The sequence below is a fragment of the Vigna unguiculata genome, chromosome 3 (genome assembly GCF_004118075.2).
Source record: "Vigna unguiculata cultivar IT97K-499-35 chromosome 3, ASM411807v1, whole genome shotgun sequence".
In the NCBI taxonomy this organism is placed as follows: Eukaryota; Viridiplantae; Streptophyta; class Magnoliopsida; order Fabales; family Fabaceae; genus Vigna; species Vigna unguiculata.
The window spans coordinates 3251492-3278717 of record NC_040281.1 but is presented as its reverse complement, the minus strand read 5'-3'; the positions used below and the strand labels follow the sequence as shown (position 1 = coordinate 3278717).

At 29.3% G+C, this 27226-nt stretch overlaps 2 protein-coding genes across 2 annotated transcripts; one reads left to right on the top strand and one right to left on the bottom strand.

Moving 5' to 3' along the window:
- Positions 1-978: 978 nt before the first annotated feature.
- LOC114178309 lies at positions 979-11740 on the bottom strand. Its single transcript, XM_028064140.1, has 8 exons — positions 11522-11740; positions 11144-11273; positions 9588-10260; positions 3452-3640; positions 3309-3357; positions 2932-3211; positions 2609-2741; positions 979-1240 (listed from the first exon to the last, which is right to left on the bottom strand). Exons 1-8 carry the CDS (start codon positions 11652-11654, stop codon positions 1166-1168), a joined length of 1662 nt encoding a protein of 553 aa, XP_027919941.1. The 5' UTR covers positions 11655-11740; the 3' UTR covers positions 979-1165.
- A 12782-nt stretch (positions 11741-24522) lies between these two features.
- On the top strand, positions 24523-26239 carry LOC114176072. The gene has a single exon (XM_028060981.1). It carries the CDS (start codon positions 24839-24841, stop codon positions 26006-26008), a length of 1170 nt encoding a protein of 389 aa, XP_027916782.1. The 5' UTR covers positions 24523-24838; the 3' UTR covers positions 26009-26239.
- The last annotated feature ends 987 nt before the right edge of the window (positions 26240-27226 follow it).

The window sequence follows — 27226 nt, the reverse complement described above, 5'->3', positions numbered from 1 at the left end:
ATTTAAAATATACCTATAAATTCATAAATAATCAAATATTACTTTCGTGTCCAATGATTATAAAAGTGTAAACCAATATTATTTATTTTATCCAATTTTAACCATCTAGCATTATTTGCTCATCCGAACCAAATCAACAGTTCGTCCAATTTTTTTTTGGATTTCTTGGAAATGGGCGATTATTTATTTATTTTTAGGTCTCGTATAAAGGATCATCAACCTCTAATTTTCCAAATTGATTTTTTATCAATGAAAACCTTTCTTCTTGTAATGTTATAAATTTGAAGTTTTGTCTTCAAATGTATACAAAGTTCTGGAGTTTTAGTAAGAGAAAAATGTAATTAACTCTATTTTAGCCTTTCTATTTCTTCACAAGCTTAACTTTCGTCTTCCAAAACAAAATTTTCACACACAAAAGGATAGCCTATTAAGAAATTGGCCGTTGCTTCCTACATCCGTCAAATTTCCACCTCCACCCCATCAAAATGATTAAGGAAAATTTTTTCGATAATTAGTGGTGATTGCTTTCTAAAAAAATTCCAAAATTGTTTATAGTTATCCAAAAAATAAATTTCAAAAGTGATAAGGTGCTGGAAGAAATATGACGGTACAAAAAGCAATAGCCTAACAAATTTCTTCCAAAGACTAACTGAAAAAAGATTAAAAAAAAAACGAAGAAACACCAAGACAACTGACCCAATAAAAAATTGTTGACCTTAGCATGGCAGATTTGAAAACGTATAATAAAGAAAAAATACAAAATAAAAAAATTGCATAGTAATTTTTCTTTTAAAATCTCTGGCGTCTACACTGCATTGATTAAAGGGATTTTCACGTCATAATTCATTAGGCATGAATAGTGCATTGATTATTCTGTTTTCCTTCACGTGCGGGCTAAAATTTGGCAGTAAGTCCGAAATATGCAATGTAGTAACGAAAGTTCTGGCCAACTGCAAGCATTAGAAGTTGGCTCTAGACTGAACAGAAACGAGGGATGTAACACTCCATTAGTAGAAACTCAATTCAAAATCTTCATTGAACGATAAACTGAATATAAACTCTTAAGCTGATAAAACAATCAATAGGAGAGGGTAATCTATCATTAACTCCAACTACAGGCACATTCTCTAGAAAATTAAACAAAAAATAAAACACAACATTATCCTTAAGGAAGATTAGAACTGGTTGGCGCTCCAAAACCACCAGATCCACGACCAAAGCCAGGCCTTCCGCCAGAACCCTGCAAATATGGTAAACCAATTACGAGGGAAAACAATACAGAAAAAGAAAACAAAAGTAAATCTACACAGCACAAAAAATGTCCCAAGCTCATACAAATATAGTTATCAACATTAGAACTTAACTGCTTCACGAATCTACCATAACTTAAATTACAAAGCCTAATGATCAGCCACATGACACTTAAATCAGTTTAAAATGTTCTATACTGCACAAAAAATTCCCAACATTGACAAAAATTTCTGATCAGTTTCATCAATTACTCGACACTATTGATGAGAAATATATTGCACATGTACAAATCCGATTTGTCAAATCGTATGAGTTCCCAACCCAGTATTTGGTTTCACATTTTCTACAACAAAAAGGAACAAATCATAGGAAATTATAAGTATTCCCAGTCAATTTGATTACAGTTAAACTAAGACATAATAAAGCAAAATGAATCAACCTTCCTTGAAAAAGTTAATTTTAACCTATTCATGTCAACTTGTTCAAAAGTTTGCAAGTGCTTGAAAACTAATACTTATCTAAGACAAGAGCTCTACTACGGTAAAAAATAACCCAAACTGAGCACAACTATAAACCATTTCTTCCAGCGAAGGCAACCATAGGAGCCTATAAATCTTTTTCACATAAATAATTTAACTTGAACCATAATTTAATATCTCTGGAATTCCACACTACATGGCAAAGAAAAAAAATTCAAAGATTTAAACGGAAACGACCATACACATACGAACGACAGGCAGATACATTGGACTAACAAATCATTTGATTTCACAAACTACCATCATCAAATGCAACTACCATTGTAACAGCAACATTATAACCAATCAGGAAAACTTCACAATCACCTTACCCAAATTTACTCATAATTTTAACACAAGTTCAATAAGCATAACCCAACCCTAGCCACAAATATACTCTAGGTAGTTTAAAACTTGAGAACAGGCATAGTCCTAGTCACTAACATAGCCTAGTGATGAAAATGAGAATAAAAACAAGATATAGGAATGAAGGGATTTAAAAGAAGCGAGGTTTTAAATCTTTTCACATAAATTAATTAATTTTACTTGTGTTTCAACTTGTTCAGAACCTCTCCACAAAAGGACCTATAACTTATAAGGGCTTGGAACAAAATACTTATCCAGACTAAAGCTCTATAAGTTATAGGCTAATTCAAAATGAGCTAAAATAAAAATCATTTCTTCAAATAGGAAGCCGTATAAGTGCATACCATGTAGAACGCATTCAATGAAAAAAAAAGACAACACACAATGATGATGAAAACTAAGTCAAAAGCAAATGACAATCAAGATTACACTAAAATAAACAAAAGATTAATTGCAGCGAAAAATAGGATTACCCCAAAAGAGGGTCTGTAATCAGCAGGAGCTCCTCCCTTGTCTCCTCCAAAGTCCCCACCGCCTCGGGGACCTCCACGGTATCCATCACGATCACCACCAAATCTACGCTCACCCTCAAAGCGTGGTGGGCCCCTGTTCAAAACGCCACAAATCAGGCTCATTACAATCAACTAATAGAAATAGTAACTATCAGTTAATTATAACCAAATCCCTACATCTCTTGTACTCAGTTAAGCTAGTTAAGCTCATAGTACCACACTATGATACTAATCCTACTATACATGATATTATTCAATCATTTACAGTGATTTTCTTCGCATACCTAGGGCGATCACCGGATGGGCCGCCAAAGGGCCTGCCAGGTGGCTTGGCCTGTTTCTTCAAAGTGGCAGGGACAATTTCGGAAGGAAGGTTAAGATAAGTTCTGAGAAACTCTATGCCATCATTAGTGAGGAACCAGTAGTAATGCATCCAAGCAAAGGTCTCCCTCACGTATTCGCGAGATTTGAAACTCTGCATCAGCTTAATCACCTGCAGATTAGGCACATCAATCTCAGGGTGCTTCGCCAAATTGAAGTCCTTCTTCGCAAAGCAAACTCCCTCTGCACCATCAACACCGAGAAAAGGTCAGACTACTTATTCCACGAGATGAAACCCTAACGAACAAACACGAATGATGATAAACTATAATGGACCTACCTTGGAAGAGGTACTTGCAGATCTCCTTACGGTTCTTCTCCGGGATAATCTGAACATATAAAAATGCACGCAAGTGTCTGCGTCAGAGTGAAAATTGAACGAAACATTGAAAATTTTTGGGGATAACGAATTTGTGAACATACCATTGTGTGAGAAGGTGAATGAAGAAGAAATGGATGCTGGGAAACAGAGCTCGGCGTCCACACTGTTATCTTTGCTGCCTTGTGGCGTATAAACCCTAAATTCTCACTTGATCGATTTTTCGTATTAAATGGGCCTATTAATGGGCCGGACTGGCTCATTAGAGCACGACCTATAAACACATATTTGGCCTTCACTTATCTATGAACCCATGTGGGGGCTTTTCCCTGCACCTCCAAAGACTTCTACTGCACCTTCAAATATTAATTGCACTGTCTATTTTACCTTTCTGACTCACCTCTCTCTTAATTAGGTAAAAGTAATTAAAATATTTATTGAGATAGGTGAACTGAAAGTTGAGACTTGAATTTGGTTGTTGCGCCTTGTGCCCTTCTCCCCCTCGACAAGTCACTTTCATTGTTGTTTTCAGAACCTCTATTGTTTTCACTGTGAATTGTGTTGCACTTTCGCTGCTCAGGTTTATCAAAATGTTGTTTCATTTTTCAGTTATTTAAGTTATATCTTCTTAAGGTATGTAAGTTATTGTTGGACGTCCATCATCCATCATTTTGAAATACTATATTATGCATTCAACTTTCATATATCAACCATTTTATACAATAGGCTTTGTATATATGGAATACCAAATGCATTTTTTGTATATAGTGATGCATGTTTGTGAATGGTTATGAATGGGTGATTTGTGTTTGAAGATATTGATAGATAACATCGAAAAGAGAAAAAAAAAATTTAGAAAGCATAAACCCGACTTTCGACATCCGGTTATGCCTGATTTATAAATCCGGTTAAAAATTTAAACGGATTTTGGCATCCGGTTTTTCATGTACACATACACCAGTTTTCGAAATCCGGTTACGTAAAAACGGATTACATTACACGGATTTCGATATCCGGTTAAATTTTTTAATTGTTTATATTTTTTCTGATTCATTATATATTTTATTTAATTTATATTTCTTTTTCCAACTTTTAAAAATAAAATCTTTTGTTAAATATTTTAATAAAAATATAAAACAAATCAGTGGTAATGATAACCACAAATTTCATTTTACACAAACCGGAAATCGAAATCCGGTATTGATTTTGGATTTTTTTTATTTAGTTTTAGGTATAATATTTTATTTATTTGACATATTTGTTTTATATTTTTATTTTTAATTTTATTAATTGGTTAAAAATTTAATTTCCTTTTAATTTAATGTTAAATAGTTTTTTAATAATTTTTTTATTTGTTATTTTTTAAAATTTTATATTTAATGTTTATTGTTTTAATAATTTTTTTTATGTTCTGTTTATTTTTTAAAGTTTTTTTTATTGTGTATCATATAATTTTTTATATGTAATGTTATTTTTCAATTTATTTTTTAAATTTAAAAATATTATTCATTTATAATTATTTTAAATTTTTATTGTGTATCATATAATTATTTATATGTATTGTAATTTTTTATTTTTCAAATTTTTAAAAAAATTATAAATATTATTCATTTATTAATTATTTTAATTTTTTATTATGTCATGTAGGTGATTATAATCTCTTCATATATAAAGATGAAAGATTTTCATTTGAGTTATTTGGATTCATTAATAAATTTGAGTTTGATGTCAAATTTCTCCTCTTTTATTAATGATATATGCGAAGAGGATTATACAATATATGACTAAAAAATATATAAAAATAAAATTAAAAATATAGTAATTAAATGAATAAAAAAATTAACAAATTAAAAAAAATAAAAATAAATACATAAAAGCTGAAGTTTAAAATTCAAGAAATAATAAATATTAATAAAATATATATTTTAAAAACAATTAAACAATAACTAAATAATATTAATCAAATTCAAATTAAATTTTATATATAAAATAAATAAATAAAGTAAACTACCGACATTAGAATGCCGGTAACTTTAAAAAAAGATTTAGTTTAACAACCGGATGATTGCCGGTATATAATTTTATTTAATATAATTATACTAACAACTAATAAATAAGTAAAGTTAACTTTAAAATAATTAAATATAATTAATCTAGATATTATAAAGACAATATATTAAATAAATATTTATCATTATTAATTAAAAAATAACAAAAGTAAAAATAACTATAAAATATGTAACTTAAAAGATATACAAAAAATTAAATTAAAAATAAAGTAATAAAATGAATAAAAAATTAAAAAAATAGTAAAAATAAATACATAAAAACTCAAGTTCAGAATTAAAAAAAATAAGAAATATTAATAAAATATATTCTAAAAACACTTAAACAATAACTTAATAATACTAATGTGAAATTAAATTAGATTAAATTTTACATGTAAAATAAATTAAAAAAAAACTAACGGAATTGAAATGCCGGTATACAAATATCAATTTTAAATAAAAAAGTTATTAACGTACCAGATTTCTATTGCCGGTATATAGTTTTATTTAATATAGAATTAAAATTAAATAATTAATATATGATATAAAAAATTTGAAATTAAATTTTATAAATAAATAAAAACATTAAGAGGTAACAAATATTAAATAAGGCAAAATTATTCGAAAATAATTAAATTTTATTAATCTACATATTATAAAATAAAATATTTTAAATAAAAATTTATCATTATTAATTAAAAATTAACAAAGTAAAAATAACTACAAAATTTAAAATAATAAAATTTTATTTAACGTACTTATATAAAATATAAATAATCTAAAATTAAATAATTAATACATAAATTATAAAATAATAGAAATTAAAACTTATAAACAAATGAATAAAAAAATACGAAAATTTAAATTATCAGCGGATTACCAATGCCGATTCAAAAGAAGATGATTTTGGATTTCTTAACCGAGCTTCGATTGCCGGTAGAAAATTAAACCGAGTTTCGAATGCCGGTAGAAAATTAAACGGGTTTACAATGGTGGTCCACAAATAAAACGGAGTTTGAATTTCGTTTAATCACTCACCGGATTTCAAATGTCGGTGCACTATGGGTTACGAAAGTTCAAGTTTTTTACCGGGTTTAGAAAGCCGGATAAATATTTTACCGGGTTTCGAAATCCGTTCTACCTAAATCCATTTTTAACTTCTACGAACGATGCTATAAATGATGTTACACGATATATTTTTTCCATGTTGAAACAATAAGCATATTCATCTACATCTCCAAGTATATTCAAACAATAATCATAAATACAAGTATATTCAAATAATAATCATAAATAGAAGAATAATGCTTACTGGAAAAAGAAAGAACCTTTCCTTGCAGATTTTCATAGCGGCTGGTGCGGCTTTGGATGCAAAGGGTCTCCCCTAGCAGTTGAAGCTTTGCTTTCAATTTGGGGGTGTGAGATTAAAGGTAACTTTTATTAAAGAGAGACTGGAAGACGGATTTATGACAGCCGTGAGTTAAGAGTAGAGAATCTTTTTTAATTTTTTTTTACCGTTCAACAATAAAAGGTTTAGAGGATATTATTGAAATTTTGAAATTTTTGGGGGTGTAGTAGAAGTCTTTGGAGGTGTAGGGAGAAGCCCCCACCCATGTTTATAGTTGTTATTTTTGCACTAGAACTTTTTGTATATAACACCAATAAAATTATTAAATTAGATTTTAATATATTTATTTTATTTAGTTATTTATATTAATGTGTGAGATATACATAAAAGCTTTTAGTTTGGAAATATTGAAGAGAAAATATATAGATTTAAAAAATTAATTAAAAATATATAAATATTTTTATAGAAGAAATATCTAGAGTTGATAAATAGACACCTTAAAAAAAAATCCTTTAAAATAACATAACTACCCTCATAATGAAGAAAAATAACGATTAAAACCGTGGTCTGTTAATAAAATGAAAAATACATTAAATAACGGCCTATGATCAATGTAAGTGTGATTACATAAATTAGACAATTAATCGTTTTAAGAAAAATAAGGTTGTTATTGGATGTTGTATTTGATCTTTTAGTCTTTGTAAATAACTGATTACGAGTGTGTAAAATATTAGTAATACTAAAAATAATAAATTATACTTTTTTAACATGTTCAATTATTTATATTTGATTCAGGAATAGGTTTTGAAAATATAAAATAATCAATTATATTTACATTGAAATAATATATTATCTTATTATTCCTGTTTTCTGCTAATATTTCTGTCAAATGATTTGCGAAAAAATATGCATTTAATCAATGCATTTATATATTTCAAACACGAAAATACTCCAATTCCATTGTTATTATTAAGTTTACAGACTATAGTTAAAGCTTTATATACACTGAAATGAAATGTTGGCTCAATTTGAAGATGATTCAAAAAATATAGTTTGGGAGAATGGAAAAAGAGCATGGTTCCACCCCTCTTCCCTTTTTACTTGATCTCCCTTTGAATTAGCCTCGAGGTTGTAATTTGTGGTTGTATAAAAACAACAAATCTATTTAACAATCTCTATTTAAGGTTGGTTTCAAAAGAATCAATATTAATTAATTGGTGTTTTAAATTCGGAGTTGTTGAATGTCAAAATAATAGTACCCATATTCCAATCCGCTTGCATAATTTTAATTTATAGTTTGTAAACTAGCGAAACGTATTCTTTCACTTCTCCCTCAAACAATAATTTGGAACCCAGACTCATTCGAACAAGTTATTGCAAACTAAAATCTAAATGGTTTTTGTCATTTTAAATGAAATTTGGTTAAAATTATGAGTGAAATCAAGGAATTTACCTGAAGTTGAAAACTTTGATTAAGGAATCACGTAAATATTTAGTATCAAATTTTTAATCCAGGATAAAAGTCATATATGTTTTTAGTTCTACCAGTGATGACTAACTTGGTCTTAATTTGTGAAAACCAAACAGTAATTTTTTTTTCAGAAGCACATTTGTCTCACCGTTCTTCCAAACAAACTATTAATTTGTACATAAAATATTAAGTTAATTTATATTTTCCAAAATAAGATCTGGGTACCAATATATCCTAAGTTGTCAAATTTATTAAAGTTTTTATATAGGAGTATCAACCATTTTTAACTCTTACAAGTTAATTGTGTTCTATACAAAACCGGTTCTGTTGAATCTAGGACAACAAATAGAGAATTCGGTAATAAAAGCGACTTTAATAGTTATGTACACGTAATTTGTTGACATCATAACCCAACTAAAAATTTGGTTATATTTTATAATTTGCAGTATAATTATTATCAAACTGAGTAAATTTAAAGTACATAGCATTTTGAGATTGAATAATATTATTTTTCATTATTAATGTATAATTTATTTTGACATTGAAAATATTTAGGGTTTAGGGTATTATGATTGAAAGGGCATTATTATCGTTGTTGATGAAACCAAATTAACCCGCGCCACTATGAAGTGGGAAACTAATCAATGCATGCACAGCCTTTATGCAGAATCTCTTTTTCTCCATCTTTTTGCATTTGGTGTTTTTGGGACTTGCGAATTGGGGGACATACATGTGATAAGTCAATGTTTTTTTTTTCACTTTTTCTCTTTTTCATAGACAGGTTGGTGTAAAAGGACATGTAAATGCAAAGAACAAAAACTCATTATTGTCGTCCACAAGCAACATCACAGTCAAACGATAGAGCTAAAGAACGAAATTGCTGATACCAAGATTAATCTCTACCAGATAATAATCACAAAAAAATCTGTGTTAGAACAAAATAAAAAGATATAAGAAGACACAGAATTATGTGATGCGGGCAAAACCCATGCATTATTATCATTTGAAAATCCAACACATGTACAGTCAAATATCTAGCAACTGGAAGATGCTTTACATGTCTTCAAAATAAAGCTTTTGCTGCTGCTGCTGCTAGTTGCAATCACCTTTATTTTCTTTCTTTTTTTTCCCTCTTGCACGTCAAAAACACCCAACAAACATCACCATTGGTTACATACAATACATATTTTTCTTCTTACCTTCAATCACATTAATCACAATCTTTACAAATCAGCAATCGAAAGAAAAAAACGTGCATATCCTCTGCAAATTCACAAAGCTTGGCCTGGACCATTTCGTGAAAATGTCTTCCTAGCTAGTCAGAGAGGTCATAGAAGAAAGTGGGGACACCTTCCACAATCATTTTAATCTCACAAAGAAGAAGGAAAAGGAGAAAGTGTGTTTGCTTCCACATTTGCCGAATTTGGTCCTAGTTCTTCCCCACCAATATGTCCTTCAACGCTGTCCCAGAAGAGAAAGTTAGGACATTGCTGCTGCGTTTCCACCCATTCATTTAAACCTTGCCTCTGCAGGCACTCCAGTGCTATATCTCCTTGCTCCTCCATGGTACAAGGTTGTACCTCAATCGGGACCATGTTGTCCACGTTCTCTATCAATGGTGGCAAATAATTTGTGGTGTCCAAGCCCACAGTCACTGTTAGAGGAGGAAGCGCCTGAACCTGATGGTGGCTCAACCATGTTTCAGTGCTCAACCCCACCGCATCTTGAAAATTTTCAGCTCGCACACTGTTGCAGTCTGTCGCTGGGCCTTCCAGTGAAGGTGTCTCGAACATGAACAGAGGGCATGTTGAGGAAAACAAGGTTTCTTGAAGTGGTGGTTTTGTCTGTGGATTATCTAGGTTGGAAGAAAAGTGGCCAAGTAGATTGGAACTGTAGCTGAACTGGGAAGGATTGTGATCGATACTTTGTGCAATAGTGGTTGAAGACACTGAAGTCTTTCTTATTTTCTTTTTTATCCATGAGTTCCAATAGTTCTTTATTTCATTGTCCGTTCGACCTGGCAAGTGGCTTGCAATGTGTGCCCATCTGCATTTCACAGATTCAATAATCAATATGGAATTCTATAGCAGATGCTTATAGATCTATATATAATCAAGCAAGTTTAGACATATACTAAGAAAAAGAAAGAGAGAAAAAGTGTACATAAAACCCTTGTATATATTTTTTAAGACACTGTATAGTTTCTCTCTGTATAATTTGGAAACATTTGTGTGAAGAAAAACCTGATAGTGGAAAATGAATAGTAAGATAACGTTTTAGAAGTATATACAGATCTATATCATCTATATATATAAGACTGAGAAGGTGGAGAAGAGAATATAGGGCTGAAAGTATTGATCTATTGACTTCCCTAGAAATGAATTTGCTTCTGTATAGATAAAACGGGACAACTTTTGCCATTACTTTTTGACTGCGATATTTATGTGAAAAAAGAACTTAAGCAATAGATACAGATAATTGAGAATGGTGTGGATTGTATGATGTTTAAATAATGGAATTGAATGAGAAATCTGGCTCATTTTGTCTGCTCCAAATATACATGGAGACTAGAAGTGCAATGCTGGTTTTATACCTAGTTTATTTGTTTATCAGAACTGAAATTGAAAGATGAAACATAAGGAATGCCTTAATAAGCCATCATCATAAGTCCTTCGTTAATTTATATAACAATCAATGAAAATCATAACAAATTTCATAATTTCCAAACTTTCTTTTTTTTGCCTAATAGAGAGCTATTAAACTCAACTCAACGACAGCTAATGATGTCGTATATAGGACCGAGAAGAAGGCATGTGTATTGTGACAGTAGGGCAGAAAATGCAGGAAGATAAAGCAAGAGAAGGATTGAAGTGATGATGATGATTCAAAATTCTGGGTATAGCATAAAGCTATATAGTGTAATTCAAACCTGTTGCCTACGACCCCGTGAAGGCTTATAATTAACTTTTCCTCCTCTGGTGTAAACCTGCCTCTCCTAATATCAGGTCTCAAATAATTAATCCATCTCAAGCGACAACTCTTGCCACACCTTTGAAGCCCTGAAAGCCAATTAATCAAGCACAGATCAGAAATTATAAACACTACACTCACAGGGATTCTGGTCCTTTAAACTTAATCACTCAAATAAACATATATCAGAAACAACTTAATCAACAATGAGAAAAGTCTTAATTAGATTTTTTTCGTAAATAATATTATTTTTTTGAATTATATATACTGAAAAAGAAATTGTTGAATTGATTTAAATATTGTTATGAAAAGGAGAAAGAAAGAAAGAAGAACAGACCAGCTTTTTCTGGAACTTCACTCCAGCAGCCGTATCCATGAGTTGTGATGTATCTGATGAGTTTTTCATCTTCCTCGGGAGACCAAAGTCCTCTTTTAACCTTCTGTTGGTTGCAGCAAGAATGGTGACCCATATTTCTAGGCTTCTTGCTCTGTCGTCTTCTTTTTCCTTCTTTTATATTCTTGTTCCCTAAGTGGCTTCTATTGCCTGGATCAAATTTGTGTGCAATAGTTAAAGACTCTCTTTCCTCCCCCTCCTTTTAAAAGTACATGCCCTAGCCGACATACATTCAGAAACCTCATGTGGGCTCCATGCAGGGGACCCACACCTCCATCTAACCCTACAATGACGTTCCATCAACCTAACTCCATATATTGCTAACTATTCATTACTGTGTAACCATTTCTACGTACCTCTAGAGTGGAGCACTTACGTAACCAAACTTCCTCATACACCACTACATATCTAAAACCCTCGCTCTTTTCTCTTCTCCGCACATCTTTCAAATCCAAAACAAAAAGAGGGATAGAGAAGAAAACGAGAGGCTTGGTAATAATAACATCTTTTGCCGGTTGTTTATGCACCTTCTTCGCCCTGTCTGCTGCAACTATACACTACTGGATTCTCTCTCTGATATCGACTTCCAGGATTATTTCCACATTATTATCTCCAAGCTAATCACTAATACTTTATTTAATGCTTCCCACCACACATTAAACTTATACATTTTTTCTATTACTTATAATTATTTGTTGGACATTTATTAAATAAAATAAATTTATGATTACCACTTTATTTATAAAATTAAGTTAAATTTAAAGTTTGATTCTTTATATGATATTAAAATCATGAAATAAAATATATTTTAATAAGAATTTTGTTGTTCGTTGAATTTCTCGTATTATTATTATTAATTAATATCTGGTCTCATTTCTATGTATACATACTTTAATTTTATAAAATTTAAAGTTTAAAGTTCACGTGTTGATATTATCTGTATTTTTAATTTGTACCATGTATGAAAATTCATCGGACGAGCAATAGATAATACAATACTAAACTAGTTTCAAATGAACTTGGTCGAAATGAACTTAAAAAAACTCAAGGTAAAAAAATGTGTCAGTAGTTTTCCTACCACACGGAACGAGGAATAAGATATAGAATTGGTATATGGTCGTACATATATATAAAATAGAAAAATAAGTTTTTGACTACTAAATTTTGATAATTTTTTCTTATAACATGATGAGTCATTTTTTAAGTGGCTTTTTATTTTTTCATTTTTTCACTTTTAATATTCCAAAATCACTTAAAAAATGTTACCTCATGTTATAAAATAAAATTATCAAAATTTAATAGTCAAAATATCATTATCGTATAAAATCAAAACAAAGAATATCTTCACACCCAAGAGAGTCTACTTTTATAGGGAGAGATCGGAAGATGGCGAATGAAAAAATGATAGAGAAAATTGAGATGACAAAAAATATTGATATTATTAAAGTGATTACATACAACTCATACTATACTGCAGAGCAATTATGAAATTATGAGAACGGGTTTATCTTCTTTGTACGTTTTTTTCTTCTTCAGAAAGAGCTTCATGGAAGTCCTGAAGTTTTCATTTCAATTTTTCACATCAAAGAATTAGTTAACAGGTCTTGCACATAAAATGATACCTGTAATATCAAAAGTAACTGTGAAAATATAAATGGTGTACCGAAAAAACTCATGACTTGTATTTTATTCATAAAGGGTATTTTCCTTTCTTTTTCATATGAAACACAAAGAACCGGTCAAATAAATAAAAGGAAATTAAATCTCTCATAAATTTGAAACTCTTAATTCAATCTTATTAAATTTATTATGATCTATTGAGTCTTCAAAAATAAATTTTTTTAATTAAATTTTTGTAATTAGAACTTTTGTTAATTATGTGAATTGATAATTATTTTTCTTTCTCACCTTACCGTTAAAAAACCATGTTAAAAATAATCTTCTTTTAGAATTTGTTGTATTTATTAAAAATTATTTTAAAGTTACTTAAAATTATAAAATACACAATTGTAAAATTATAATTTTTGTAATTTTATAATTTATATTTCTATACATTGTAATTTTATATTTGCATAATTTTATAATTATATATATATATATATATAACTTTTTAATTAAATATTTCATAACTTTAATTAATTTTAAAATTAATTTTTGTTAAATAAACAAAATCTTAAAGTAGATATCATCGTCATCATCTATATATGAGAGAATAAAATAATTGTCAAATCATATAATTAATAAATTAATATAACAACAAATTAACAAATTTAAATTTCTAAAGACTTAATATATCACAAAAATTTACCGTAAATTTAAAATTTAATTAAGTCCATTACAAATTATTATTTTCATATTTGGATTCATGGAAAAATAATTTACTAGAAACGTTTGCTAATTCTGTCCATGATTTTTACAGTCTAAGCTTCATTCAACTTTTCAATGATTGAAAATGTTGGAATTGAAAAAAATAAACATAATAATTATTTTTTGGCTTTAATAATACAGTATTGGTCAAATCAAATGTCTTAAGTTTAAGCAGGTAATTTGCTGTATTATCCTTGATTATGTTGTATTATCTTCAAGTGACAATATATTAATCCCAGTGTATGACTCGTACTAAATCTACTTTGAGAATGTCAGGAATTGTACTTAATTTTAATTTATCTTAATCACAACCTAAATTTAAATTATTAAGAAAACTTGTGATATATAGATTTTTCTTACAATAATATATTGAAAAATTTAAATTCATCCGAATGCGTTTAATTATTGGTGTTTGTGATTGATATTAATTACGTCCTGTCCCGACAACCACAAGTTTACCTGTGTGGCAGTTGGAAAAAACAACGATAACTACCCAGACATCACTTATTATTTAATTTAATAATAGATCACTTTAATCATATCATTAATTTGTTGATTTGCTAGCCATGCAATAATTTTTTTTAATTAAAGTGGCCTTGTTTGAAGGGTAGTAATAATAATGTAATTTAATTTTAACAACACCAAATAGAATAATAATGTAATTAATAAATCTTAAATACAAATAATTACATAAAATTTAATCATACTGTAAAAAAGTCGTGGGTGAAAAAGAAGCAATGGTTATGACAAGAATTGCAGGTTTGAGTATCTGATAAACATTGGTACTTGATATGCATGAAACTTCATTTTCTCTGTTTTCAATTTCACCAGTACTTCACAATCTAATTTTTGCCCTCTACTGAAAACATGAAACTTCAATATGATTTTTGTATTATTGTTTTCTGTACCTTTTAATTTTGTCGTTGAAGTTTGGCTTGGTTTTATCTTAAACGCCGACACATTTTTTTTCATGGAGTAATTGGCAATAAAAAATGTAAAGAATTAATTTATATCGTCGATACGAGACTTCCGATATGATCAGGGTAGGCTTTTACTTAATTTCACAAAATTAAATTAAAACTAAATTATAAAGTGAGATTTGCGCTTCATATATATTATTAAATTATTTTTAATAGATACGAGACTTCTAACATCAATACATAATTAATTATAATATAAATATTTGTGAATTTTTATGTAAGCATGAAGCCACTTAAATATAGTTTTGTCTATATATATGTTGAAAGTAAAATAAATTTTATGGTATGGTTAATTTTAATAATGGATGAGGGTGAAAGGAATTAAATGGTGAATTAGTATATATAAATGGAAATGGTAGGGCCAAATTGCACTCCATTGCTCCTCCTTAAAGCTAACTATAATCATTTACTCTTTTCATTTCCTCCCAAAGGTCTCTTTTAAAAATGATTTAAATATGTATTACTATCAAAGTTTTAGCTTGCTATTCATACAAGCAAATGTCATTTTCTCTTCTTCTTTTCCATCAATTGTGGTGGTTCATTCGCATCAATCACCTCTCCCCCTTTCAACACTCCCACTTAACTATATTATTTTACATATTATATTAATATCAAAAGGGGAACGTTTCAAATGTCGTACTAGGGTGGCAAGAGCTTATATATATAATAATGTTTTCATGTAAAAAAGTTTTAGTAATTTAACAATCATCATACTTAAATTTTTGGTAAAATAGATAATTCTAATCTGAATGTTACAGTAGATACTAGTTGATTTATATGGAGTAATATATCATAAGTTAAATCAAAGAATTAAATAACTTTAAAAAATAATTTAGATGATATCCGAGTACATTAAACTTGTCAAAATAATGAAAAAAAAAGAGTTTTGAATTAAGCATGATGTTATTTAATCTATTTAACTAGTTAGATTTAACTTGCTGGTGTTATTTTATGCATATATAATTTGGGACTGAAGAGGTAAAAGTTGTAAAGATATTAAAGTAATATAAATAATCACTTATTACAACAATCTTATAAATTTTTGGGTCTTTAAATAATTTACCAAAGTATTATTGATATATTAGATGAAATTTAAGCCATTTGAATTTTGGAAAAAACTTTCTTTGATAATAGCTAATATTCACAAGTTTCTTATTATAGAGGAGCAAAGTATCTTATTGAATAAGAAATGGCACTTCAAAATAAAACGTGGATATTTATTATCCACCATCATAATGCATTAAAGAAATGGTAGTCTTGGCATGCACAAGCACAACAATTAATTATAATTCAACCATTAAGGAAATAACGTTAAGAAAAATCCTTCCTTAATTTGTATGTATTATCAAATCAACGTCTTATACAACATTTTTTTTAGTTAGTATTGTCTTAATCATCATATCTCACATAGATTTTTTTTTTCATCAACGATTTTATCTTATATCCAATGATACATATGATATGTTTGAATTTTGAATATAATATATAATATCTCAACTAGATGAATGATAATTTGGTTATCATGATTCAGCATACATATTCTCATCTTCATAGTTCTAAGTCACTTAGGAACTTCTTCACTCATAACATGTCTTTCGAAGTTTTTATTGCAAAACAATATTATGTTTTAGTTGTTTATGTAATATAGTTTAAGTTTTAACTCTTAAGGAAGAATTCTCATTGTAAAACTAATCAAATATCATTTTGTTAGGAGTAAATCCATTTTATTGTATTCTTGATTAAATTTGAGTCAAAGTTTTATATTGAATAAAATAAAATAAAAAATATTATTTAAGAGAAAAAACAAACGTGACTTTGTTGTCTTGAGGTTTTTAGATTAAAAGTGATACTAAATATCTTATGTATGTAAAATTAATATTATATATTTAAAATTGCAATCTTTTAATTAATATCATATATATATATATATATATATATATATATATAAATATGTCGTGTTGTTTTGATATTAAATTATTTGATGACAAATAGACCAAGAAGTACTCGAACAAACAACAGATCGATCATTACTCATAATATTTCTTCAAAATCATTATTTGCAAGGTTTTGGTTTATCTCTCGGAATAATATGAAGTTTGAAAACTCATTTTGTTTCTCAGTCTCTTATGATTATTAAGTTAAATGAAATCTCTTATAATTTCACATTTGATATAAAAAATAATAATAATGTTTTGCTATATATGACAGATGCACATGCACATTGCAACTTACTGTCTTATCCAATCATTTTCTGACAAAGAAAGCATCTTAGAATCCAGAAATTTATATATGGAAAATGATTATATTAGCATGAAGAAGAGTAGGGTAGTTCATTGCATGAAATTGCTTTTAGAGGCAGTGTCATTGTGTAATAGCAGCATGATCTCACCTCCATAACTAATAGGGTTTTCGATGGACCTATCATTCAATTGCGACATACGACGTTTGCTTACACGTGAGATTCAAGGTTATCAAAATAGTTTTTTTTTTTCTTTTAACTTTTTATTTTCAGAAATATTCTTAAAAATAGTTGTATATATTAAATAGTAAAATATAAGAATAATTAAAAACTTTAATAAACCCATTATCATTATAAATTCATCTTATATTTAATCAATATACCTTAATGATGAAGACATTAAATATAGGATTCAAGAAATGTTCAATAACAAATGACACTATACACTCAACTATCAATCGATATAGATCCTAAAATCATATCAAGAAATGAATAAAATAATTAATTAAACAGTATGTGTGTAATTTATAAAAAGTGATAGCGGTTTATAATAACAAAAATATATTAACAAACTGAATATAAAAATAATAGTTATTTATATATAATATCTCGAAACTAATGACTGATTATTTATAATATATACTTATATTTCTAATGAATAATTTTTAGAAATTAAAAAATAATAAATTATTTTACTGCAATTTTAATATGCTAAAATGATATTTTTACTTTTATTTTAACTCAATGAAGTAATATCTTATAGAAATTATTTTCTACTAATATTATTCTTTAAAACTGAACTAAATACTCATTCGCATAAAATATATTTATCTCGTGCATGAAAATATAAATGAGAGTTTGATTTGTTTTAAATAATGGTTTTGATATCATATTAGGAGTGAGTTTTAAGTCTAACTCAACCTCACAAAACCGACTTGTAAAATAAGGTTTGCACCTCACTTATATATTATGAAATTACTTTATCTCTAATCAATATATTATGAAATTACTTTATCTCTAATCAATATGAGACTTTCAACACCCAACCATTATTTTTCACATAACTTTAGTAACCAATGCATTTTGTTTTAAGATGATGAGGTGAGGAGTTGTATTAGTCTAAACCGCATGATGTTTATTGGAGATTGAATATGAAATGAATTGATTCCGAGTGAGGAAAAGCACTTTTCACCTTTAAAGAAATGAATGTGATTGCAGTGTTTGGGTGTGTGTGGTTATAAGTGCTTAAGTGGACATCACAATGAACTTGTACGTCTGATTATCCAAATCACAGCCTTGAATACACTCCCAATTCCACTTTTAAGTCACTCTGCTTCTCTGCCTTCTGGTCCACATACACTGCTTCTCTTATTTCAGTTGAAATTCTTGCAGTGTGTCAATATCAACAATCATTATAGCTTCTTCCTCTTCTTTTTTTCTTCTAGGATATTTTGTTAATTACAAACCTTTCAAATTACAATAACATTATTGTTTGTAAGAAAATATTCATAAAAAGTTATTTACTTTTAACTGATTTTTATATAAGGACATTTTATATGTTTTTATAGTTAAAAAAAGTTTTTCTTTTAAGTTTATCTTTTCTGTCATGTTTTTTTATGATAAATCACTCCAAGTTGTTCACAGAAAGTAGAAAAGTGTTTTTTTTTTTAAATAACCATTAAACATATTAAAAATCAATTGTTTTAAACACATATTATTGGAAGAGAACACTTAAATGGAATAATTTGAATTACTTTATAACCACAATAAATTAAATCAATTTAATTTGCTTTCAATTGTTTTTTTATAACCTAAATTCCTTAGACTGTATGAACTATTATCAATAAATATTTTATTTTTCATTATATTTTTCAAGCATATAAATTACAATTTAATTTATTTCAAACAATCTTATTTAAAAGTGAACTAATGTTTAGAAATTAAATTAACATACTAATTTAATTTAATCTTACTTTTAAAACACTTCTATTGTTTTATACGGTTCAATTCATTATCAATTAATCAAATAATTAAAAAAAAAAACTTATATTATCTTCCAAGCCTGCAAATTATAATTTAATTTACTTCAAGCAAATCTTGTTTAAAAGTGAACTTGTAACGTTTAAAAATTTACAATTGCAATTTTTTATAATTGTATTGATTTATTAATTGGTAAAATACTAATCAATCCAAAATTTTCTAATGGTATTAAAGAAAAAAGTATTCAAAACAAAATCATATAATTAAATGAGTCATTTTTCTTAGGTGACATGTCAAAAGAATGTTAGTAAATATATCTTCAAAACCTTAGTACCGGAATTTATAAAGAAACAATCTAAGTAATCAAAACGCACAACGAAGATGAATACCATCACAAATCATATGTCTAGGTGCAAACTTCTTACCAAAATCTTTTATCTTTTTTTGGCCTTCATCCCATGACACTGCTACTCGAAGATGTATACGCGATACTGCCAATGTTTAAGATGTGGATATACTTGAAATAAACACACTCATGTTCAAGTTAGATATGTGTGTCGTATGAAAATAAATACAATTAATAGTTTTTATCGTAATTTACTTGTAGCATAGATTTTTATGAGTGCATTTAGTGAAAAAAAAAATTACTTAACACATGAGTTTCTTACCCAATTATCACAAGTTTTGACGAACTTTATTATCTTTCTCTTTGTCAGAACTTGTTGCCCAATTTATGGTAGGAAGTATCTGCACATCTATGAATCCCCTGCATTCCATATAAGAAAATATTGTTTATGTGCTTTTTAAATAGTATAACTTTGAAATTCATTTTCAGAAGTTAAAAGTTATTATGCGATCAAAAATAAAAAATACCTTTTTCATTGGATCATACGAAATCCATTATTTTTCTTTAATTTTTCTTTTTGTACTGTATATCTCATCAGACCATCGACAACGCACAGTCCTTCGGTCCATCGAACAAGGTCGGGAGGGCTTGCCTATGAAACAGGACCACCGGTCGAACAGTCCCACAGATGAACCACAGGGGACCATCAGTCGAATGGCCCCACAGATGAACAACAGGGTACCATCAGTCGAACAACGCCACAAATGAACCACAGGGGACCATCGGTCAAACGACCCCACAAATGAACCACAGGGGACCATCGGTCGATCGGTCCCACAGATGAATTACACGTTACCTCACAGGGGACCATCGGTTGATCGGTCCCCAGATGAAGCACGCATACCCTCGTAAGGGATCATCGGTCGATCATTCCTACAGACGAACCACGCGTTACCTCGTAAAGGACCATCAGTTGATCGGTCCCCAGGTTGATCACGCATCAACCCATGGAGATCCAACGGTCGATCAACCTCATAGGTGATTCGCGTAGTGTCTTACATATGATCATCGATCACCCACATAGATTAAATATTCACTTAAGGTTATTAAAGTCAAAGAAGATAACCCACCTAGTCAAGCGGCTATCGGTCGATCGGCCAAACTGAGCCAGTTAGCTGGGTTAATTAACATTAAACAAGTCAGTAATCTTGATTAAAAGATCATTGGGTCGTGATTAAGGAACCCTAATTATAGGCCCAAACCGAAAACTATAAATAGGGCCCAAAGGTAGGTTGGTGAGTATCTTGAATTCGCATTTATTACAACAGCTATACTTATACACCGATCGGTCCATCAACTGACTTAAGCATCAGAGCCTTTTAGACAGGTACCCCGATCGTTTGTTCAACCGATCGAGAGAGAAGGAAGCTTTCTTGGTGAGGAAGTTATCACAGATCAAGAAGAGAGGAGACTTAGCGAAGAAAGGAATAAAATTAAAGTGGTTTTTAGTAGGCGTTTGGTCCCTACACCCGAAACTCTTTTAAATTTCGCAATCTGAAAATTAAGAATAGTATTTGGATTATATAATTAAAAATTAAATGACTTCTATATCATGTAATTCATATTTTTTTTCTCTTAATCCTTTCCAATTTATAAAAGTTATTTTTCTCTTTTGAATTACACAATAAGTTATGGAGGTGCAGAAAGAAACTGCCATCCAAAATTGGGATAGAGGGTTCTGACAAAAAAGAAAGATAATTCAGTGCATTCTAACAGTAGCCCAATGATCAAGTATTAGGCCATTTATTTGGGCCGGAACCTTACTACATGGCTTTTTCTTCTTTGTTTTATGGGACATTTCCTCCTGCACCCCTTTTTTTCTTCCTGCACCCCATAAAAACATGCAATTCTAAAACTGTTCCTCATTATTATAAATATAATAAGAATCCTTGCAAATTTTTTTTTTTAATTTTTCCGGATTGGATGTTTAAGAAGGTATCGGAATAGCCGATCTGAAATATATGTTTTACACATTTTCGGAATAAATATTTTGGTATTACAGACTTTTTTTTTTTTTAGAAATAATTTTTTAATTCTAACTCAACTTTATTAAAATCAACATTAGTTTGTAAAATAAAATTTACATCTCATTTGTATATTGTAAATTGGTCTTATCTCAAATTGGTACGAGACTTCAAACACTTTTTAAACAAACTTTTTTTTAGAAATCATATGATACATTTGAATACATTAAACATTATGAAAGCAGAAAAACAAAAATAAACAATAGAAACATTTAAAACTGAATACACTTAAAATGATTTTATCATAAAAAAAAAATCCGTTCAAAAAGTTAAAAAAACAATAGTTAAAGAGTACTACAGAAATATTTTCTAAACTCTTAATCTCGTACACATAATGTTGAAACGATATAATTTTGAGTTTACTCCCAAGTTCTGATAGCATGTTCGGATAACATTCTTTAAAATTATGACGTATGAGTAATCAATTGTGGAAGAAAAAAATATTGAAATTTTATTACAATAATTAAATTATTTAAAATTAGAAAAATTTAAACTCTCCTCTAATAAAAAAAAAAGGAAGAATTTGAAAATTTTAATAATCTTATTTATTTTAGTAGAAACATGGTTGGCTTGACAAAGACTATAATATCGTTGTCCTGACAATATCTTGAATATCATAATTTAAAAAATTTAAATGTAAGTTTATGTTTTACAATTAGTAGAATTAAAAAAATTTAAGTAACTTATAATAATAAAATTTATAAATTCATTGTGTTAATATTTTTTTATATATTAAAAGTATATACAGTTCTTATATCAGTTACCGTCTCATCAGTGTTTTTAGTCATAAAAAATCCATCAATTTTATTGTTAACAATATATTTTGACAAAAGACTTTTTCTTAATTTGTCAATTAGAAACATTTTTATTTGAGTCAAAATTATTTTTCAACTAATATCAATTAAAATTATTTTTTTAACAATGCAAGTCAAATATTTTTCAATTTTCAATTGATATGTACTATAACTTATCAAAGTTATTAATGTGATTTATTTTTTTAATTACATTGTCATTTTTTTAACGAATTAGAATTTTTAAGGCTAGTGTGGGGAAAATAATTTTGTTATGAATTTGAACCACATTTATTCTATTGAAGTTTTCATGATTGTTTTTAACTATTTACAATATTTTTTTTTATCAACAATATCAACATTATTATTTTCTTTTTCAATAATTTTTAGAATTTGTTATTCTAATGTTAACTATAAAGACTTTCATTTAACTATGATAAGTTTTTTTTATTAATATTGATTGAGAAAATTTTTAACTTATACTCATAAAAGTTAACGAAAATAAAATTCAACTAAAAATGTGATAAATATAATTTTATAATCTAAGTAATTACCATCAAAATCAATTAAAAATAATTTAAACTGTCGTTAGTAGAGAATTATTTTTATTAATTTCAATAAAAAAGATTTTATCAATTTTAACAAAAAAGAAAAAATCAAAATCAATTTAAAAAATGTTAAATCCTAAAACTAAATTCTAAAGACTAATATTTTTAACTATTAATAACTATGTAATGATTAAATTTTTTTGTTGAATGATAATTAAAATACTTCATTTAAATTAAAAAATTAAATTTTAATATTTTTAAAATAATTTATTCAAACACAATGTGTAAAAAGTAAATGAATTTAAAACAACCTTCACTCAAATTCAATGTATTGACAATGATAAAATTCTTTAAGATACGCAATATTTTTTAACCTATTATTTTAATCATGATTATTTATTTTAATTATTTTTAGTAATATGATACGATTATCTAATAATAATTAAAATAATAGATTAAAAATAAGTAAAAAATATATATTAAAGTATCATTATCCGTAGATTTCTACGCACGAAACTTTCCCTCTTTGTTACCTGTCTTTTTGAAAACATTAATTAATAATCAAAATGGATAAAACTAGAACATTTCATACTCTTTACTTTTTAAAATTCCTCACAACACTTCACAAAGAGCAGGATTGTCAATGACTTTGATATATTATGATTTCATTATAGTGGTGGTGATGTCACATACAAAGTTTAATATTTTAAGTATTAGGTGGTTTCTTTCATTTCAGCATTAGTTGGTGTTCTAATTAAGTTGAGTCACATTCAAAAAAATATCCATTGTTGAAACTTTCAATCACTTGTAAATATTATACATTATAACCACCACAGGATATTTAAAAAAAAGGTAACTAATTACTCCACGATAATTCTGCCCGTTCTAAAATTATTACAATTTTATGCATTTCAAAATATACTCTATTCTCACTATAAAATGGAGAATATATTCACACAGAAAAAGACGGATTTTGTTTGGTAAATCGTAATATTTATTACGTCTATAATTAAATTTAACTGTTAACATAAAAACAAATTAAATAAAATAACGGAAACATAAATGTCAAATTTAGTATGATAAGGAGTTGATTATCTTTCAGTTCGACAGTGTAAACTAATAAAAAAATAGTTGAAATTTATTTTCTGGATATTAATATTAATATAGTTTTATTCTTCGCAAGATACAGTTCTTACCAAGGCTGTTAAAAAAATTGAATAAAATTAAAAAAAAGTTTATTATATGAAAATTAAATTATAAATAATGAACTGTTTTTATTAGAAGTTAAACTAATCTATTTTCAGTTAAAGTTTTAAAACGAACTACCGAAATAATGGTTAAGTTACTACTAGTAAGTGCACTATTACAAAAGTTGAAAAAAAAGATATTTACATAATAAAAATCCGTATACATTGTTAATAAATGAAAATTTTACATACAAATCTTGTTTGAAAAATGAAAATATTAACTAGAGAAGACTGAAGTCAACGAAGTTGAATAGATGGAGTGAGGGAAATAGAATAGAACCGTGTTTATCTATCTAATTGATTATTATCTAGGTTGCTTTCAGTGACAGGTGTAAAATGCGATTTTGATTTGACAAAAAAGAAATAAAATTGTAACGGTGAGTAATAAATGGTTCCAGTTTTGGTGTTGTAATTGTGGGGGATGGGGGAGAGGGAGGGACAGTGTGGGAAAAAAGAGAAAAGAAAGAAGACATGAGGGACTAAAAAAGAAAAGAAATAAAAAAAGAAGAGAAAGGGTGCGGTGTGAGGCTTAAAACACAGCATAAATAACTTCCAAAACTGACGCCCTATCCCCATTGACTTCTTCCATTTCTTCTTCTTCTTCCCATTTTCTCAACACCTTGTTTTCTCCATTGACCCATCATCATCCACTCCCAAAGCAAAAGCAAAAAGCAAAGAATGCCTGCAACAACAGAGAACCAAGGCTCGTTTCTGGGCCGAATAAGCATACGTAGAAATCAAGTCATGTCCATGGATGGAACCCACGACCAAGAAATGGAAGACCTCGAACTTTTCCAGAAGCACGTCGGAGACCGCTTCTCCGAACTCTTATCCACCACCACGGAGGACTCCTCCGGCGACGCCCTCCTCTCCATCTCCTGGCTCCGCCGCCTCCTCGACGAGCTCCTCTGCATCGAGGCAGAGTTCAAAGCCGTTGTGCTCATGGGCCGCGACCCCTCCCAGATCGCCAAGCCGCCGCTCGACAAGCTCCTCCCAGAGTTCCTCGACCGCTTCGTCAAATCCCTCGACCTCTGCAACGCCGTCGCGCTCGGCCTCGACGCCGTCAAGAACCTCCAGCGCCTCGCCGAGATCGTCGTCGACGCGCTCGAAGTGACGCCGCTGGGCGACGGCCAGGTCCGCCGCGCGAAGAAGGCGCTCTCCGCCCTCATCGCCGCCATGCTGCACGAGGACAACGCCAACGCGAAGGGGACCGAGCGCAACCGGTCCTTCGGGCGGCGCACCAACAACTCCGGGTCGAACAGCAAGGACCGGGTGCGGGCGCTATCGTGGACGATGGCGCGGAACTGGTCGGCGTCGAAACAGATCCACGCGATGATGTCGAATCTGACGGCGCCTCGCGGCGCCGAATCGTCGGGATTGGCGCAGCCCGTTTACATAATGAGCACTGTGCTGATGTTCGTGATGTGGGCTTTTGTGGCAGCGGTTCCATGCCAGGAGAGGAATGGGTTGGGGACGCACTTTCCCCTGCCCAGGCAATTGAACTGGGCCCAGCCCTTGATCGGGTTGCAGGAGAAGATCGCGGAGGAGTGGAAGAAGAAGGAGAAGAAGGGCAACGTGGGTTTGTTGGAGGAGATGCAGAGGATGGAGAAGCTGGCGCAGTCGCTGGTTGAGTTCGCTGACTCCTTTCAGTTTCCCCCCGAAACGGAGCGTTTGGATGAGATGAAGAGAAACGTTGAGGACTTGGCCGAAATTTGTAAGAAAATGGACCAAGGCTTGGAGCCCATGCAGCAGCAGATTAGGGAGGTCTTTCACAGGATTGTCAGGAGCAGGGCCGAGTTTCTCGTTGTCTTGGACCAAGCTGGCAAGTTGTCTGCACCCGCCGTTTAATTAACCTTTTTTTTCTTCTTTTTTTTTTTTCCCTATAGATATCTACTAATCTATCACTTTTCTTTCTATTTCTCATTCATTTCATACTTTTTAATTGTACAAAAATTAGTTATATTTATCATACCTTTACGATTTCTCTTTTTTTAATCACCAACTCTCCACTCCTAGATCCTTGCTTTGTTTCTTTTCAAATATTTCAAAACTGTGTAAATTATGTACACATTTCTCTTACCATTGGTTATAGTCACTTAATTTTGATCTATCTGTATTAAATATTGCGCAGGCGTGACATGATACTCTGTGTGTGTGTGTGTGCAACGATTTATATTCCAAAGCTTGTAATTGTTTATCCTTAACTGTGTAATTTGCAAACTATAAATATAAAGCCAACAGTTATAGTTTTTCAATCTCATATTTTATTAAGGGAAATATACTATTATAAAATTTTGTTTGACTTTGGTAAACAACCGTTTTTGATAAAAAAAAATTAAAAAATTAAAATTTTAAAACTTTATTATTTTATATTTGTAACTTCCATCAAAAAATAAAAATTACTCCATTTCGTAATTTTGTCAAATTTATCAATAAAATGTTTGTCAAAAATTCATTTTCTTTCTATTAAGGAGAATGTTAATGTGCCTTTTCAAAAAAAAAATGTTTTAGGGCACCAACACTTAGTCACAGTTAAAAAGTGAGACTCAAATAAAACTTTTAATTGCAATCACACATCAGATTACAACAATTGAAAATGTTACATGAACACGATCTCGTTAAATCTACATGAAAAGACACGAACATATTTCGTCAAGGGACGTAACATATTTTGTCAAAGGACGTTGTTAAACGCATAAAATAGGATAATATTTTTTTTAGTTCAATTTCGACACACAACACTGCCATAAAATTAGAATCATTATTACAATTTGTATGTTCTTTGGTTTTAGTATCATGTTTTGACCATAATTACAATTGGATGATCTTTTGTTTTAGTATTTTGATCTAGTGGAGTTCTTTCATTTATTTATTTATAATGAAAAAAAAGCAACTACTTTAAACCTTTACTACATATATAAATATCGTAAACCTCGCATATGTTTCGATTCATCTTCCAAGTTTATCTTATTCACAAACATAACTCTTGAGTTTTAAGTTTATACCAATTAATTTTTAGTTCTACCGTTTTTTTTTTTAAATAAACACCTAAAGTTTCCTAATATT

Bases quoted from the DNA above. Each gene is read 5' to 3' on its own strand.
- LOC114178309 (XM_028064140.1), bottom strand. From the start codon at position 11,654: ATGGGTCACCATTCTTGCTGCAACCAACAGAAGGTTAAAAGAGGACTT. The intron at 3,358-3,451 runs GTATGTTCACAA...TTATATGTTCAG, and splicing joins ATTCACCTTCTCACACAATG to ATTATCCCGGAGAAGAACCG. The intron at 3,212-3,308 runs GTAGGTCCATTA...TTGATGGTGCAG, and splicing joins CTGCAAGTACCTCTTCCAAG to AGGGAGTTTGCTTTGCGAAG.
- LOC114176072 (XM_028060981.1), top strand. From the start codon at position 24,839: ATGCCTGCAACAACAGAGAACCAAGGCTCGTTTCTGGGCCGAATAAGC.